Source organism: Puntigrus tetrazona, chromosome 10 (genome assembly GCF_018831695.1).
Source record: "Puntigrus tetrazona isolate hp1 chromosome 10, ASM1883169v1, whole genome shotgun sequence".
NCBI lineage: Eukaryota > Metazoa > Chordata > Actinopteri > Cypriniformes > Cyprinidae > Puntigrus > Puntigrus tetrazona.
This window is the reverse complement of record NC_056708.1, coordinates 12,214,049-12,232,393: the sequence shown is the minus strand read 5'-3', so window position 1 is coordinate 12,232,393 and position 18,345 is coordinate 12,214,049. Positions and strand designations below refer to the sequence as shown.

At 36.4% G+C, this 18,345-nt stretch overlaps 1 protein-coding gene across 1 annotated transcript in view; it reads left to right on the top strand.

Moving 5' to 3' along the window:
* LOC122352422 overlaps positions 1 to 15,304 on the top strand; it is a 66,498-nt gene extending 51,194 nt beyond the window's left edge. The window contains exons 5-17 of the mRNA XM_043249837.1: positions 232 to 403; positions 2,048 to 2,233; positions 3,571 to 3,706; positions 4,114 to 4,211; positions 6,234 to 6,353; positions 6,568 to 6,644; positions 6,801 to 6,979; positions 7,678 to 7,917; positions 10,013 to 10,149; positions 11,117 to 11,348; positions 13,003 to 13,145; positions 13,889 to 14,103; positions 14,200 to 15,304. Coding sequence (XP_043105772.1) covers positions 232 to 403; positions 2,048 to 2,233; positions 3,571 to 3,706; positions 4,114 to 4,211; positions 6,234 to 6,353; positions 6,568 to 6,644; positions 6,801 to 6,979; positions 7,678 to 7,917; positions 10,013 to 10,149; positions 11,117 to 11,348; positions 13,003 to 13,145; positions 13,889 to 14,103; positions 14,200 to 15,031 — 2,767 coding nt within the window. The 3' untranslated portion in view covers positions 15,032 to 15,304. The remainder of the gene's footprint in view (positions 1 to 231; positions 404 to 2,047; positions 2,234 to 3,570; positions 3,707 to 4,113; positions 4,212 to 6,233; positions 6,354 to 6,567; positions 6,645 to 6,800; positions 6,980 to 7,677; positions 7,918 to 10,012; positions 10,150 to 11,116; positions 11,349 to 13,002; positions 13,146 to 13,888; positions 14,104 to 14,199) is intronic.
* Positions 15,305 to 18,345: the final 3,041 nt, after the last annotated feature.

Here is an 18,345-nt window from a genome sequence, read left to right as displayed (position 1 = left end):
TCTGCTTTGTTGAATTAATGAGTAAATAGGGGGTGTTAAAAACCACTAGACTTTTGCTTCTGGCTTTATTCCATTATTTTAAAAAGTCAAGCGCTTTTTACACAGTGTGTTTTATTTGTACAGCTCGCATTTTAGCAAATCATTTGGGACGTTATACATTTGCATACTGCACACAGTATACTGTATACTGCATGCTATAAAAATAATACTAGCCTTCTCTGTGTCCTGCAGGCATCCTCTTTTTCCTCTTCTGGCGTTGCTGTTTGAGAAGTGTGAACAAGCCACACAGGGATCCGAGTGCATCACCTCTGCCAGCTTTGACGTCGACATCGAAAACTTCGTCCACCAGCAAGAACAGGACCACAAGCCTTTCTTCAGCGAGGACCCTGAACTAGACAACCTGGTGAGTGCTCATCAGCTTTCGACCTGCCGTGCTCCTAATTTCAGCTCTTAAAAACCTGTTTACTTCGAAATGTCACATCTGCGCTGCCCTCTGCTGGCATATTTGCACTTTATGCGTCTTTTAAGTTACTTTAATTATGAAACACGAAATATGACATTAGTAGCATTTTATTAAATATAAAAAGTTGGTGTCACAATGACACTCGGCCACCGCTCTCTTTTTTTCCCCCCTCTCTCTCTATCGTACTCTCGTTTCCTTTAACTCTCCTCCTAATATTCATAATCTCTCCTCTTCTGTGCCCTGCAAGACAGTTAACAGTAATTAGAAATTAAGGGAAGGAGGAGGAAAAAGGTCACTGTTCATCATTACCGGGGCGCTCGGCCGACTAGCGCTGCTCAGTCAATTAACTCTGCATCTGTGTGCTTTACGACACACTGGTCACACACGGGTCTTCCGTTCACTAACTCTTCACCGCGACAGTTATAGCGCCCGCGCTGCGCTTCTTTCTCGCCTCAGAGAGATGGCACTGAGCCCTGATTAAACGAGCTGCAGTAATTGGCAGATTTATCTCCTTCTTGGCAAAGCATTTTTTAGCCCATTTGGTCGTCCTTGAGTTCTGACTTTGGGCGGTGACTGTTTGAATGGGTAGTTGGAACGGAAAGTTCAGTCGCGTCCAACTGTATCAGCAGAACTCCAAAGTGTTTGTAGCATTGAACAACGCAACCAGGCAAATAGTGGCAAGCAGGGCTGGCTAGGTAACCTCAAATAATTGTGGGAAGTGAGAAAAACACTTTTCTTTTGAGTAAAGCCATTGTAGTTTATTTAGAGGAATAATTCACTTACAAATGATTATTTTTAATTATTATTTATTATTATTACTAACACTAATGTAGTTTCAGAGCTGTATACTATTCTTTCCTCTATGAATTATTGAGCTATTTTCCAGAATGTCCTGACTGCTCTTTTTTTATACAATTAATCATAAAAATACATCATGAAAATTTTTACAAAAGCACAGTTTGAAAGCATAGTTTAGTGTAATAAATCATTAAAATAAACACATTAAACGTAAAATAATATCTTGGTTACCTAAAACAATGGCATTTAAATAAATGAATACATTTATTTATTAATTTATTATACCAATTAAAAAAAAATTGTATAGTTCTAATGTTGTATTTTTCAATTATTAGATTTTTTTGGCAATTATTCATTTATCTTGCTAAATTATTGTTTAGGCCAGTTGTGTTATTGGTTATTAGCACAAAAATACTACTAAATATAAATTATGATCTTTTAAATAATGTTGAAATAAAATACAATGTAAAAATATTAAATGTAAAACCTAAAGTATTTGCTTTGCCTTGGCAACTACCCCAAAAAATCTAAAACACACACACACACCTTTTTTTCTGTCCCACTATAGAGTGTATATGTCAACTACCCATATATATATAAAAATGTATAAATAACATAAAAATACATAAAAAAAGATTATTTAAAATAGGCATAAATGTTATAATTATATAATATAACATAATATAATATAATATAAATAATACTAAAATTACTACTGGTTTTGACCAATCTAATGCAATACTTCTTGAAAACCTGATTCCTGTATCTTCTTTTGTGTTGATGTAGATGGTGAAGGCGATCCAGGTGTTGAGGATTCACCTGCTGGAGCTGGAGAAGGTGAACGAGCTCTGTAAAGACTTCTGCAACCGTTACATCACCTGCCTCAAGACCAAGATGCACAGTGACAATCTGCTACGGAACGACCTGGGCGGCCCGTATTCACCATCACAGACCAACCTCGGCCTGCAGCAGGTCACTCACAAATACAATCTCCCTAGACCTTCAGTCTAAAGGCTAAACGCTGTTTCTAACACATAAACACAGTGTCCTATGAATGCACAAACTCTCACACCAGTAACATTTACACTTGCACGAACACAAGCTCCTCTCCTGGGGATGCAAAAGGTCACATCTGGCTTGCCCTCGCTGTTCCTGCTGAACTTTGCTGACCTCTGCGTGAGAAGACTTAGAGTACACACTTTCGGACGTTTTCTGTAGAACAGGCAATCGATTATAATTGAATTCACATTAAATTAGAGATAAACTGTCAGATTAACCGGAATTAATCACGTATGCTTTACTGTTCAAAAGTAGATTTTTTGGTAGCACTTAATTTTACAGTCCTGTTCATCATGCACATACTATGTACTTTTTGTAGTAATTACAATAACAAGGGACTATCCATGAACCTACCCCTACCCCATGTAGTTACTTACTGGGTAAGTACACTGTAAGTACACGTTCTGTGAAATAAAGCAACTTCACTAACAACGCTTTAAATTGAGCAAAAGGAAGTAATACAGAATATATTCATAATGTTACAAAAGATTTCTTTCAAATGAACTGTATGTTCTATACATCACAGAATCCCAAAAGAATGTATTGCAAAACTCTTGTAAACTCTATTGCAAAAAATGTTTTTGGTAACACTTTATTTTACAGTTACACCCATTAATTTCTTATTAGCAATTACTAGAATATTGGCCATTTATTTGTGCTATTTAAGCACATATTAATGCCTTATTCTACATGACCTTTGTCCTTATGCCTAATCCTACAACCACCTTACTAACTATTAATAAGAAAAGTCGTAGTTATTAGTTAACCAGTGTTACCTATAATAAACTGTTACATGTTTTCATTATTGATAGTAATAAGAAAGGCTTCTTAATAAAATTACAAGAATTGAAAGAGTTCCTTCTGAAACTACAAAATCTTACAGACAAAAATAAAATCATTCAAATATTATATTTAGTTTATTCGTTCATTTTTTGTTGTTTATTTACTGATATCTTATTATATATATTTATGTGTAAAAAAAAAAAAACATTTTTTTTCATTATTTGTTACATTTGTTGTTGTTTTTCAATTTACTGTTTTTAATCATAATATTAATTCACCAACCAATTTATTTTGTTAAGTTTTGTTGTCTTTTTGTAATACTTTTCATTATTATTTAATTATTCATATTTTTTTTTATAACGCCAACGTTTCATTTTTACAATTTCATTTACATTTACAATTTTCAAATTTCTATTCCCAAGATATTTAAATGTGGCCACTAACCAGCGTTTCGTCGTCCTCTTCAGGATCTGCTCCAGAACTCACCCCCGTCCCTCACGTCTGTCTCCAGCACGGTAAACCCCTCTGGGATCGTGGTCCCTGCCGGTTCGCTGCAACAGAACAACGTTGCCATGACCACTATCAACTCTCAGGTGGTCTCAGGTGAGGAGGCCAATCATCAGTCCCTTCCGCTTGCTATAAATTCAGAGATCTCAGCTTTCAGAGCAGCTTTTCTTTCCAAATTTGTGACATCAAATGAACGTTAATGCGGACTTCGGCGTACATTATCTACATTAAAACAGCTCTTTCTTTAATCATTTTCTCTCTTTACGCAGAACAATACTTTCGCATTGTGAATAAAGAATGTCTAATTACTGTGAAATCATGCTAATTAGCGTCAAAACAGCAACTCCTTGTTTTCTTCTTGAGCCGCTCCGAATACCCTTTTGTTTTATTTTGGCGCAGTGAAAGGAAGGTGAAACGGTTTGTTTTTGTGCTGCGGGGTAATTACAGTATGTTTTCAACAGGCAGGTATAGTGTGTGATAACCGCTGTGACTGATTCCCACAGGTGGGACGCTGTATCAGCCGGTGGCAATGGTTACCTCACAGGGGCAGGTGTTGACCCAGGGGTTACCGCAGGGAACCATCCAAATCCAAAACAATCAGGTGAGGGGAACGGATAAAACTGTAGAATCAGACTGATTATTTCTAAACTACCTCGCAGTGTGTACAACACTGAATCGCTGCCGTTTCAAAGAAGCTAAAGAATTTTACTGTATATGCACTTTATATTTTCTGTCTGTGTGCAGATTTCTTTTTTTTTGAATATACATATTTTATAAATATTATATGTTGTGCGTGTACATGGCTTCAAACATCATCAGGTTTTATACATTTTGATGCCTGCTAATGTTGACTCTTTTTGAGGAATATTAATTTAGAACAGCGCTGGCCTATTCATGAAACAAGCAGAACTAATTTCCGTGTGAATTATTAATAGATCCATTCATGCATTAATTGGCCTATTAAGTGAATGCAACAATTAACGTAAAAATGGCGTTACACATTTATTAAATTTTTTAAAAAATAAATTTATATGAATTTAATTAATGTATTTTTTAGCATATTTTTTCTTGCAGATTAAGCATTTTAAACTCTCAGAATCTTGTAAAGCAAAAATAAAATAGTTGTCTCCATTAAACCTTTTTTTTCTCCATTCTTTTGTTAAATCTCAAAATAGGAAAACGAATAAATTATAAGGAAATTTTAAATGATTATTAAATAGAATTTTTAAATATTTATGTGGGTATATATATATATATATATATATATATATATATATATATATATATATATATATTTTTTTTTTTTTTTTTTTTTTTTTTTTTTTTATAAACAGTAGTCAAGATGAGGAATGGATATTGTTTTGGTTTTAATTTGATGACTTTAATGATATTTAACGACTTTAATGACTTTAATAAAATAATTTGAAAAATACATAATTTCTATTACATTAATCATATTAATAATATATATATATATATATATATATATATATATATATATATATATATATATATTACTTAATTGCTTTTGTTCTTCTGTCAGTACTTTATATATATATATATATATATATATATATATATATATATATATCATCCGGATTCTTTTTATCAATGGCTTTCAAGCTGATTGGTAGTCCACATTAGTGACAGCAGTGCAGTTAAGATCATGATGTTTTTTGTGTACAGGATGCAAGTTACTTGGGAATTCTATAAATGTTAGTGTGTATTTGAATGCTTCATGTATGAGTCAGGTGAGTTGCGGTTTGATAGACAGCTGGAGCCTGTGTGGATACCCAACTTTGGGCCGAGGCGCTTCACTACACGCAGGCTGGGAATAGAGTTCCGCCCGTAGCTACATCTCTGACAAGCTTTCAGTAATAATACCCCTGCATGAAGCCTCCAATTAATTCACCCTGCTTCCTGAATCACACACTCTCACACACACACACACACACACACACACTTCTGTGTGTGTTTGTGTGTGCAGAGGAATGGGGAAAGAGCCACATGACACCCAGCTGCAAATGTAATGAGGAGGTTGTTTTTAGAGCTTGATTATTATTTATTTATTTAAAAATTTTAAAATCAGTGGGGAGCTGCTGCTTTTTATGGCTTTCAGTGGCAATGGTAGCATGAAATTAATTATCCTTATTTTCAAAGTGGAAATGTTAATTTTTCCTTTTTTTTCTTTTATTAATTTATTTATTCGCACACGGAGCTCTCGCAGATTATGCATCTTAAACTTCTCTGAAATGTTAATACGCCAGTCTCAGAATGGCGTAAACCGAAAGAAAATAAATAGTTAATTTAGCATGCATCCGTTAAAACTCTTTTGCATTTCGCCTTACATTAATCGTACTTCAGAGCGTATAATAAGTTTGATGAAAAGAGAAAAATTGACTGCATTTTCCGCAGCTCTTTTACTTGATGAAAGGCTTCAGTAAATGTACCCTCCTTGGCTTTAATTTTAGGTATCATTACTCCCATTGCGTTGCTATGGTGACTGAAGGCATTCCTGCCCCTGCCAAAGAAATGGTGACTGGCGACTCTCTTTGTTTCCGTGGCAACTACCCCTCCCTCTCCCCCGCTCACTTTCCCGTCTCTCTTCTCTCTTCCTTCCAAGGTGAACCTGGACTTGTCCTCACTCTTGGATGGCGATGACAAGAAATCAAAAAACAAAAGAGGCGTCCTTCCCAAACATGCCACAAACATTATGCGTTCCTGGCTCTTCCAGCATCTCATGGTGAGAAAAAGGAGGTGTTTTCTTCTTACATCGTTGCCCTGCAAACCAAAAAGAGGCTTGGGGAGTTTAAAACGCACTTTATTTGAATCCTATCCAGTTCTGAATTTCATTAGAGCTTAAGTAGATAAATGCAAACATGTGCATTTATTTAAAAGGACTACAAAATAAAGATACCGTTTGAATAATGCCTCGTCATACATTTTTTGGTTTCCAGCATCCTTATCCTACAGAAGACGAGAAAAGACAGATCGCGGCACAAACAAATCTTACCTTATTACAGGTGAACAACTGGTAAGAAGGACAATTTCGCGCAATTCGCAGCAAAATGGCGCCATCTAGCGGCCACAAACAAAATCACACTACTTGTTTTTGCTCTACACACAGAAATCCTGGTATATGTCTAATCCATATCGTTTTTCTCTCGCTCTCGCTCTCGCCTTTTGGAAGGTTTATCAATGCCCGCAGGCGTATACTGCAGCCCATGCTGGATGCCAGTAATCCTGACCCTGCTCCCAAAGCCAAGAAGATGAAATCTCAGCACAGACCCACGCAGCGCTTCTGGCCCGACTCCATTGTAGCTGGAGTCCTGCAGACACACGGATCCCACTCCACAAACAATTCAGACAGTATGTAATATGAACACATTCTGCAGTCAGGGTTTTTTTTTTCGTCGTTTCGCAGGGAAATAAACAGGGCAATAAACAGCAAAATTAAAAAATCAATAATGCTAACTTCAAATATGTTAACAAGCACGACATGTAATTTTAATAATGCAGTAGCAAATGCTGAAATGAGCATTAACTAAGTTTAATAAATGTTGTAAAAAATATTGTTAATTGTTAACTAATGTTGCAGATTTTTCTTTTATATAAATGTGTGCTTTTATTCAATAAGGATGAATTAAATGTGCATTAAAGTGAAAAGTAATTGAATTTATAATTTCACTCATAGTTTTACACAACGTCTGTATCAGATAAATCCAGTAAAATGAAAATAATAATAATAATTTAAAAATCACAGAAAAATATTAATCAGCACAACTGTTTTCAACATTGCTAATAATAATAATAATAAAAATAATAATAACCTAAAATATCAAGAAAAATTACAGTGATATATTTCAAAATAGAAAACAATTGCATTTTGCAGTATTACATTTTTACAGTTTATTTTTGAGTAAACAAGTAAACAGCCTTGGCGAGCAATAAAATTAAACATTTTACCAATTTTGCCCTTTTTTTAAATGAGCGAGTGTTCCTGACAGTGTACAGTAATACCTGTGAGTTAAAAGATGTATTTGTGTTTCTGCGCGTATGTTTGTCAGATTCTCTCGGCATGGACGGCCTGCAGTCTCTGTCCTCAGACTCGGCCACACTGGCCATGCAGCAAGCCATGCTGGGAGGAAACGAGGACTCCATGGACGGCACGGAGGAGGACGACGACGAAGAGGAAGAAGAGGAGGGAATCGACGAGGAGGAAGACGAAGAAGAAGATGAAGAAATCGAGGGAGGCAGACAGATGGCTCGGAGAGATCTGGGCCTCAACCACAACGAAGGACTTGAATAAAGCATCGGATAGACGAAAATGTCAAAATTGACTTAACTCCTACTCATCCCCATGGCAACACATCTCAACACCACCTGAAGGCATCCAGTGGACACTTAAGTGCCGCGGAACATCCAATGAGAATGAAGAGGAGGGGCCTGTTATGGACTCGACGAATGAATACGATTCATGTTGAACATTGTACTGTATATTGGGCCGTTAGCCATGCGCTCATGCTACTCTCATGCATATAATCCATTTAAGCCTTACTTTGTTTAATATGTCTCTTTGGTTCTCAGGTGTCTTAGCATGACATAATGTCTACCCTCTTACAGTCATATTAATAACCATGCAACGAGTGGATGTTTTAGGCATGTTTCTTTCTTTCATTTTTTTTTTTATTTGAAACGAAATATTCAGTCTTCGAAGATTAAAAAAAGAAACAATCTAAATGCCTGACAGCACAATGTATGTACATTTGATATCGATGCATTTTACCCAGACACTTCATATTTATTTTCCAAACTGTCAAAAGGCAGTGTGGCACAATCAACAAGGATGCCGTCCGCTGAACAAAAAAAAAAACAACACAAAAAACGAACAAACAAAAACATCAGCCTCGTTCAAAACAAGCGCATGTTCTGAGACTCGACGCAGAGTGCCAAGCATCTCTCACACTCTCGTGCCCTTCTCCAACCGCAGGACCTACAAATGACGTTTACTGAAGAACACTGCAGGAAAAACAAGAGACTTATTTACAGGTGCGTATCACACCCTGAAACGCCCCTCTTTATTTTATGTGAAGGACGAAACAAAAACTGTGAAGATATTTCTGAGCTTTTCGGGTTACTGTGTCTACAGATTTAATCACCTGTTTCTGATGTGATGTTTAGAAAAGACAGGATGTTCCTGAATGTTATTGCAGTTGGTCTTTGTGAAGTACATGTTTCTCATTATCCTTTCCTTGGTTGTTTTTTTAAATGGTTCTTCCAGAGCAAGTGACGATAAGGGAGCTTTTTAATTATTTGTTTGTATACATTGTTGTCATAATCTATTGTGTTTCGGTAGATCATTTTTGATAATTAAAAACTATGACTCTAGTGGACCCGTTTGTCATTTTGCAAACTAATATAGAGCTACTGCAAATGAAAACATGCAACTTGTTGCTAAATGATCGGATGATCACAGTTTTGGTGCAGGATTGTTGTTAAGTGAAACCAATTAAAAATGCCTTTGTTTCAATTAAGATTAAAATTATAAAAATACTAATATTAGATAAAAAATTAAATAAATAAAAAAAAAAAAAAATCATGAAACTAAACTGAAAAGGCAATAAAAATGTAAATATTTCTAATAAAATAAAAGACAAAAAAATACATTATATATATATATATTTTTATATTTATATTTAAACACACACACTATATATATTTTAATTTGGTCCTCATTTTTTTGTGATCTGCATAGCTAAAACCTTAAGGGAAACTTAGACTTGGTAAGTTCTAGCTCTGTATAAAAATAAACCTGCACAGATTTTTTTTTAAACCTATTCAAAGCCATTGCCAACTACAGTTGATGAAGTCTCCACTAGGTAGATGTTACAAAACACCTTCATATATATTCATATGACTAGACAACTGGATATGGTGTCATGTGTAGGTGTTTAATTCATGTGGCCATTTCTAGGTGTTTACTCGGATTGCAAACGGATTGCAAACTCCTCAGTCTGAATGCTTGCATAGATTTCTATAAAAGTTTTGCCTAAAAGCTGCACAGTACGTTCAAATAAATAACTTATGGGCTTGAATGGGTTAATCAACAATCTAAGTAGCTCTAAACTTTGTGAAGGACTGTATGCATCTGAAATAACAGTGTTTGTGGATTCTTGTACATGCACTTTTGAGCATGGCTTTTCAGACAGGGCTGTTCAGGGCTGGAGAATATAAATAACCTGGAAAATGACAGAGGCAAGAAAAGCCACATAGCTGGGTGCATTTGAAGTGAATTGGTACCACGGGGGTTGAGCAGTCCATCTCCACCCTCTCGCTCTCTCTGCTTCTGCCCCACCAGGCTTAAAAGTCCTCTCTAACTCTTTTAATTATCCTGTAAACCAGCCCAGTACAGCCTCTCATTTCGCTCAGACCTCCTCCGATACTTAAGATCCAGGCCAACATCCCTCTCCTCTCCAGCCTCAGGACCAGTTTACTGCTGGATTGATCCGCAATACATTCCTCTGCTGGATAAGGAATTCGTAAGGTACTGTAATTGTACACGTGTACGTTTTTTTTTTTTTTTTATCTCTCTCTGTCTTTTCTACACGTGACATATTATCCCTGCAACCGTGGTTCCACATGAAAGCGCTTCATAATTTACTGCCTTAAACCTAGGGTTAGAAAAGAATGCAGGATAGTCCAGGTTTCACACTGTACATTTGTAAACAACAGGTTAACGTTTTTATTCGTAATTTTTGCACGTCCTTTCCATATTTCTGTGTCGGTAGCGTTGAATTGGACGACCTATTTAACAATCCAATTCATTTATTTGCATATCGATATGACAAATACATCAGCGCATGTACAGTATTGTTGTTGTTGTATGGCTTTGCTTTTTTGCTTACTAACTTGTCCTGAACCGATTTTTGGCCCACAATCGTGAGTACACTTTTTTTTTTGTCGTTCCAATAAGTTTTGTCGTTCAAAGTAGGCCAAGCGAAAGTTTAGGTAACCGTACAGAGCTTATGAATATTTAATGAGGCAAACGCTATTCTCTTTCTCATTGGTTCTTTGATGCGGGGTATTCCAGTGTTTAAAATAACCGTCATAAAAATTGCGAACCTTTTCTTATCCCGGCTTTAAAAAGGCGACACGCAGTGTGTGAAATCCAGTACTGCGCTATATCATAATCGCTGTTTAACACTGGTGTGTTAAAGTGGCAGTACATCAATGGTTTTGGTCAACGCAAACTCGGATAGCTGCGAAAGTAATTTAATGGACGACGTAATTACTGTTTAATAGAATAATTTCACGGAAGGCGTAATTTGATACTTTATCTTGTAAGTAAGACTAATCATTCGTGTGCTCCTGTATCGCCTGCTATTAACCACACCATCAAAGCATTCTGTGATAAGTTAAGTTGTCCCTTACGCGTTCATACTGATGCTAATGGACATATTTTGTGTAAAATGTCATATGAATGACAGCACAGATGATTAAACCAAGAAACCTTTAACCAGAGAAATGTCTTTGTTTTCGTCCACAGCTGCCAGCATGTCTATCGCCAACACGGCCGCCCAGGCCATGCTCTCTGATGCCCTGCTGAGGGACAGTAATGGGGACAATCGCATTCGACACCTGGAGCTGGATTTGCCATTGGATAAAGTCATCAAATTCGTTTCCGTGGGCCTGCCGCTCCTTCTGGTGTCCATGGCCTTCGCCAGAGAGATTTCCATCGGTTAGCGGCTTTTTTTTCTTCTCCCTGTTGTCGTCAGTGACATCAGCGCGGCGCTGGCACTGCAGTAATTTCACAAACCCTTGAGTTAATTGACCGACCATTAGCTTGAGGGCTGGGCTGATGGAATGCTGGATGTAATTAGCGTTCATCTGAGGTGACAGCGCTATCTGTACTGCTTAGGAAGGAAAGCGTGGTGAAATATGAGAATTAAGCATCTGCTAATGATTATTAGCAATTTATGTGACTTCGCAAACCAACTGAAGTCGCTGTCAGGGGAGAAATCTTTAGTGACCGCCATGGGTGCCGAGTGCTGGCTATAAATGCCACTAACTTGAGCTTTCCTGCCAGCAGTGCATTGGAGAGAACTGTCTGTTTTGTGCAGGCAGTTGACTTTGAGGTTGCAATCAGTTCCTCTGGCGCTGGTCTGCAATCAGCTCACACAGATGTTAATTGGCATGAGGATGATTAAGAGAGACGTGTAGAGATGACAAGGGTCTGTAATTACAGTCAGTCTGCTCTTTCCCAGCTCTCTATTTCAGACTAACAAGAAGATATGCTAATTAAAGTGAGACGTGCAAGGCAAGCAGACGGATTCTCTCCCTGCTTCTGATAGTGGTCTGACAACATTCAGGTTATTGGTTAGGACACATCAATGCAAACTTTACATTGGAAGGAAAATTGTGTCAATGCAGGAAAAAATGCAGGATACATATGTTAGGATGACATTTTTATTACATCATTACAAAAACCTGATGATCATCATATCTGCTCATATGTAAGTAGCTCACATGATAACATGAACAATTTCAGAAATGTATCTATTTAGGTCAAATTTATATTGTATATTTATATGTAAGTTTATATATATTATTTTGTATATATATATGACATATATGATATATTTATAGTAATTCAATATAATATAATGTGTAATATTATATGTCTCATATACTGTAAAATGTAACTATATATATATATATATATATATATATATATATATATATATATATAATATATATATATGATTTAATATTCATATTAAATCATATGGTATATCCATAGTCATAGTTTTCATTTTCAGATTTAAATAGATTTTTAAAAATAGATTCAAAGTTGAATCTTAGAAAAACGTATTAAACAATATTACATTATATATATGAAAAAGTTTTGTTTGGTCTCAGACTTTTTTATCCCACTGTGTATTTATTGCCATAAATAGATTAAAATGGAAGCTTCTAGGAGACTCAGATTTCCATGAATATCTCTCCTGGCTTGGTATCATATAATTTGCAAAGATGTTCAGTAGATCTCAGTTATCCATAATAGCCGTGGGTTGGGGCATGTTGTGTTCAGGCAGTAAATTGGAGGCTGACTGTAGGTTTTGGAGGGTGACACAGATGTTTAAGTGGTCCATATAAAGTAGAGCTTGGCCTTCTCTCAGCAGCTGGGTCACACCCTCTCGCCCAGGCAGCAAAACTCTGCACAGAAGGGTGTTTCCTGCCTCCATTTGGTGGTTTCACCATCTGTATCCCTGGAAAAGATCAAATTTATTACAGACATGCCACCCAGAGTCTCCACTTATACAGCATCAAGTGGTGCTAGAATACTGTCGTTTATGTCTCAGCGTGTTCATTTTCTCTGTTTCTGCTCTCAGGCCCACAGATTAGCTGCTTTCCACCCAACAACTTCACAGTAAAGCAGGCAGCATATGTGGACACGTACTGCTGGGACTCTCTCATGCACCATGAGTTTGACACAGATGGGAACTTAGAAGAACGTTCACTGTGGGTACATAAAGTGAGTAAAATCATTCAGAAAATATATCACAAATTATTTTTTTAATGTCTCAACTGTTTCTCCTAGACAATGAAATGGAAAGCAATCAGAAACACTGCTTTTTTTCTCTAGATTTAAAAAAAAAGAACCCTTTTCTAAAACTAGACCTATTCTAATCTGTCTAAATATTAACCTTAATGTTAACTATGAAAAATCAGTTTTATAGCTCTAAACAATTTTAATTAAAATGTACTTTTCTGAAAGAGTATTACTTCTATGACATTCTATAAATACATATTAATATAAATTATAATTATTATTGAATAAGTAAATAAATATGAATACAAGAATTACTGCTAAATATTTTGTTTAATAAGAAAATCAATATTAATAACAGATAATATATTAAAATGATAAATTAATGAATATAAATATAGTAAATAAATACATTAATAATATGTAGATATTTTTGCTGAATTAGTAAATACATATTATGAATATAATATATATAATAATATTCTGTATATATATATATATATATATATATATATATATATATATATATATATATATATATATATATATATATATATATATATTTTTTTTTTTTTTTTACATATAATAATATATTTTATTTATTATGTAAATACATATTAACACAAATTTCCCATGTAATATTTAACAAGTAAATTTATATAAATAAATACTTCATAAATCTACAGTAAACCATTCTTCTCGTGATGGAACTGGTTTTGGTCTTACAGATGTTTCCATACTCCTTATTGGTCATGGCTATGATAATGTATCTGCCGGCTCTGATCTGGCGGTATCTGGCTGTGCCCAGCCTGACCTCTGACCTGTTCTTCATCATCGACGAGCTGGACAAGTCTTACAACCGCTCTGTCCGCCTGGCTCAAAGCATTCTGGACCTAAAACTGCATTCAGAAAGCCCACTGCAGTTTCAGGCTGAGCTTGAGAGGTACATGCGAATCTGGACACGTTTACACCTTATTTCAGAAGTTTATGTCCTTTGTCAGATAATAAATGCTGAATCCTTTGCTGTTTCTCTTTTTAGAGCCAAGCGAAAGCGTTACTTTGAGTACCCCCTGCTGGAGAGATACATGCAGTGCAAGCATGGCTCCTACTTCCTGGTCAGCATGCTCTTCCTGCGAGGCTTCCTGCTCTTGACCTTCATGTCCGCCTCCTGCCTTTACCTGATCTACTTCCACCTCTCCGCCTTCCTGCAAGACGAATTCAGCTGCTTCGTACGCACGGGCCTCCTCCGCGACCAGCCCTGGGTGCCTGAGCTAGTTCAGTGTAAAATGACTGGCCTACTTGTGTTCCAGGTCATTAGCGTAGCTAACGGTGCCGTCTACGTGCTGCTAGCTCCTATTGTTCTCTTTAGCCTGCTGCGTTTGTTCTGCTGGGACACAACCTTCCTCTCCCTTTACGAGGTGCTGCCCGGATTGGGGCTCATGAGCGGTCAGAAACTGGGCTGCCCACTTAACGATCTCAACGTGCTGCTCCTCTTCCTGCGCGCCAACGTAGCGCAGCTGCGATCGTACAGCCGCCTGAGGGCCGTTTGCTCCCTGGCACCTCCTCGGCTGAAGGGTGCTAAGGGTGTGCTGACGGGGGAACAGGCCGAGGAAGCTGCGGAGGCCGCCGAGGAGCTCGAGGAGGAGATTAGAGAGGCCAGAGAGGAGGGCAAACTCAATCTAGTAGACATCATGACTGTGCTGGGAGCAGCCAGAGGAAACGCAGTGAACTGTTCAGAGCAGCGCCCTCTCGTGGAACAAGACATGACGCTTGGTACGGTCACTCTCATCTATATACTCAAACGCATCCTGCTCGTGGGCGTTTTCGTGGCCGTCATATGGGACGTCCAGAAAATCATCAAAGTGACTTAAACTTGCTGGAAATCATCTGTGTCCCTACTGAATGTGTGAAAATCATTTTACGTTAAAAATACTCATATGTGACCCTGGACCACAAAATCAGTCATGAGTGTCATTTTTAAAATCGAGATGTATGCATCGCCAAAACAAGCTTTCCGTTAATGTACGGTTTGTTAATATTGGACAATATTTGGTTGAGATGCAACCATTTTAAAAAAAATCGAAATACTGAGAAAAGAGCCTTTAAAGCTGCCCAGATAAAGTCCTTAGCAATGCATATTACTAATACAAAATTAATTAGGAAATTTACAAAATATCTTTACGAAACATGATCTTTACTTAATATCCTAATAACTTTGACAAAAGAAAAATCGCTATTTTTTTACCCATAAAATGTATTTTTGGCCATTGCTATATACCCCAGCGACTTAAAACTGGTTTTGTGATCCAGGGTCACGTATATGAGTCTGTTTCTCAACGCACATTGTGTTTTTGTTTTCTTTAAAAATTTGGCTAATATTTACACCATATTTCCATAACATATTTTATTGAATTTCAAATATAATATCAGCAAAACAAAACACTTTATTTTACGGTTACACCTAATAGTTGCTTATTAGCATGCATATTACATAGAATATTAGCAATTATTAGTGCTAATTAAGCACATATTAACAAGTGTTACCTATCCTAAAGTGTCTAATAGGCCTAATTTGTCAGGCCTAAGTCTAATATGTCTAATATATATTACAAAAAATGTACATATAAAACACTTTTATCCGTTCTGACGGAGGCTTAAAATATTCTTAATAAGTAGAAGCAGCCGCATTGTGCACTTTTTTTCACACTTAACATCAGGTTTTCACCCACAATATATGCCCCTAACAGCACTCTCTGTCTCTTTACAGAGCCTAACCACCAGGGGTACCATGAGTTGAAGGAGACTACAACATGTTGTTTTGCCTAAAGCACCAGCCAATGGACTGAAGCAGCACTGTCAGACTCTAGAGGGCCCTGTAGAACAGCTAAACCTCTGAGATGAAATACACACGAAGATAGACTAGAACATCTAATAGAACCCCTCTATTATAGTCTAGTCCAGAGTCATAAACATATCTGGACTTAAAATAATTCTTATGGTTTTCTTACACAAATCACCTCAGGAACAAAAACGTCATGTCTGTACTGACAATTTGAAAAAGCCTCCGATAGTTAGCCTTCTTAAACTTGAGCATTTTTATATCTTTATTTATTCTTTTCATTCTTATTATCTGATGTTTGTGGATTCCATGCTTCTTTGAAAACTGGATGCTTTACTTGACCTTTTGTTCTCTTTTGTAAGGATAGTGGAATAAAGTTTGTTTGTATTTGTGCTTTGTTCATTTCCACATTACTGTTCAAAAGACCGAGGTCAGAAGAAAAATAACTATTCAGATAATTCTGAAGAATAAATATATAATAACGATACGACATTCGTTTTTATGTATAAATAGTCTCTTGAGCACCAAATCAGCGTTTAGGGATCACGTGACTGTTAAAAAATTCTGCTTTGCCACGACAGGAATACATTTCAATAGTAAATAGTTTTTTTTTTAACTGTATTAATATTTAACAGTATTACAAATAAATGGTAAACATAAGAGACTTGTTTAAAAAACATTACAAATCTTACATACCTCAAACTTTTTAGTTTTATGTATATATTTTTCATTAAATTAAACGTAAGACTACATAAATTGAGCATATTTCACATTTTTTTTATTCCTACAGAATAGCGTGACTTATGCACTCTTCCCTGTACCTTTGAGAGAAATATCACCTTCTCCTATGAGAATTAACTTGTCCCATAATTGCCAGACTTTCTCAAGTTTCTATTCCCGTGAGAGCTATCAGCAGACCACGGCTCCATGTCTTATGTTTTAAAGATGTTGCTTCCCTCTTCTTCAGTACCAAGTTTTACTGTATACCCTTAAAGGTTCAGACCTCCAAGCGCTGAAAATGTGGGTTTGACATATTGGGAACGCTAAACTGAAAATACAGTACATCCATCTAAAAGACAATATGTCGAGACAATCCAGATTTTGTAGGATGTAGATTTAGGACAACAATGTTTTTTGTTTTATATTTATAATAAATTACCATTAGTCAGTATACAAAATTAGAAATATTTTATATATTTTACATACACACATACAATATATACAGTATATATATATATATATATATATATATATATATATATATATATATATATATATATATATATATATATATATAGATAGATAGATAGATAGATAGATAGATGAGTTTTTTTCTTTCCGGATATACATATTGTGATTAAACATCAAGTTATCACACTAATGAACAGACATTGACTTTCAAAAATAGCCCCAAGTATTGTGAGTAAGTGGAGTAAAAGCCCAATGTCCCTTACATAATTTACTATCATCGGCCTCTTCCTGTTTTTGCCGTGGCTCATTGAAAGTCTGTTTGGAGAGATGCTACCTTGTTCCCATGCCCAGTCCATCTGCCGCCCTCTCTGCGTGAGCTCCATTTGCTCAGCACCAATGTTTGATCTCAAAGACACTTTATTCTCACAGTATGGCCACAGACAGAACCCGAGGAGGCCAATAGGCAAAACAGTCTGGATCTTATTGAGCAAGTGTAAATTAGATGCTAGTCGTTTGAATCTAATAAACAATTTCAAATCAGCCATGAAAGGGGGTCACAGCTGTGCGTATTTTGCCTTACATTCGGTAGCTTAAACAAGAGCCACAGACTTCAAAGATCTACACTGATCCGCTTTCTTGCAGCGTGGCGTACAAGGACGACAATTTGGGCGGTGTTATTTACTGTAGCACCGACGGAGAGAAGGGGTCACTTGAGTAACACACCATTAATACCATCTTTGGTGACGCACACCAGTTTGCCCTGTGATCAGAGTTGAGTTAATGAGCGTGCTAAAAGCCGGGAGAAACTCAATTAGTTTGATGGAGTACTGAAGCAGAGATCTGCCCAGAGGATTTCATAATGGTCTTCTCAGAGGTGAGACCAGAACAGCAAACAGTAAATCAGCTCTGGAGAAGAGAGGCCTGAAAGGGCAAAAACAGAAACGCTAATTGGAAAGTCATTAGGCCTTTGGACTTTTTGCTACAGGTATGTAGCCCACTCATGAATATGAAACAGACGGGACTGGAAAGCATGAAAGACCTTGATTCATCAGACCTTTATAACTGGTGTTGATATTCTGTATTTGGTTCGTTTCTAAATGAGATTTAAAGGGACAATTTGAAAAAAAGAAAATACAGACTATGTCCACATGAGGG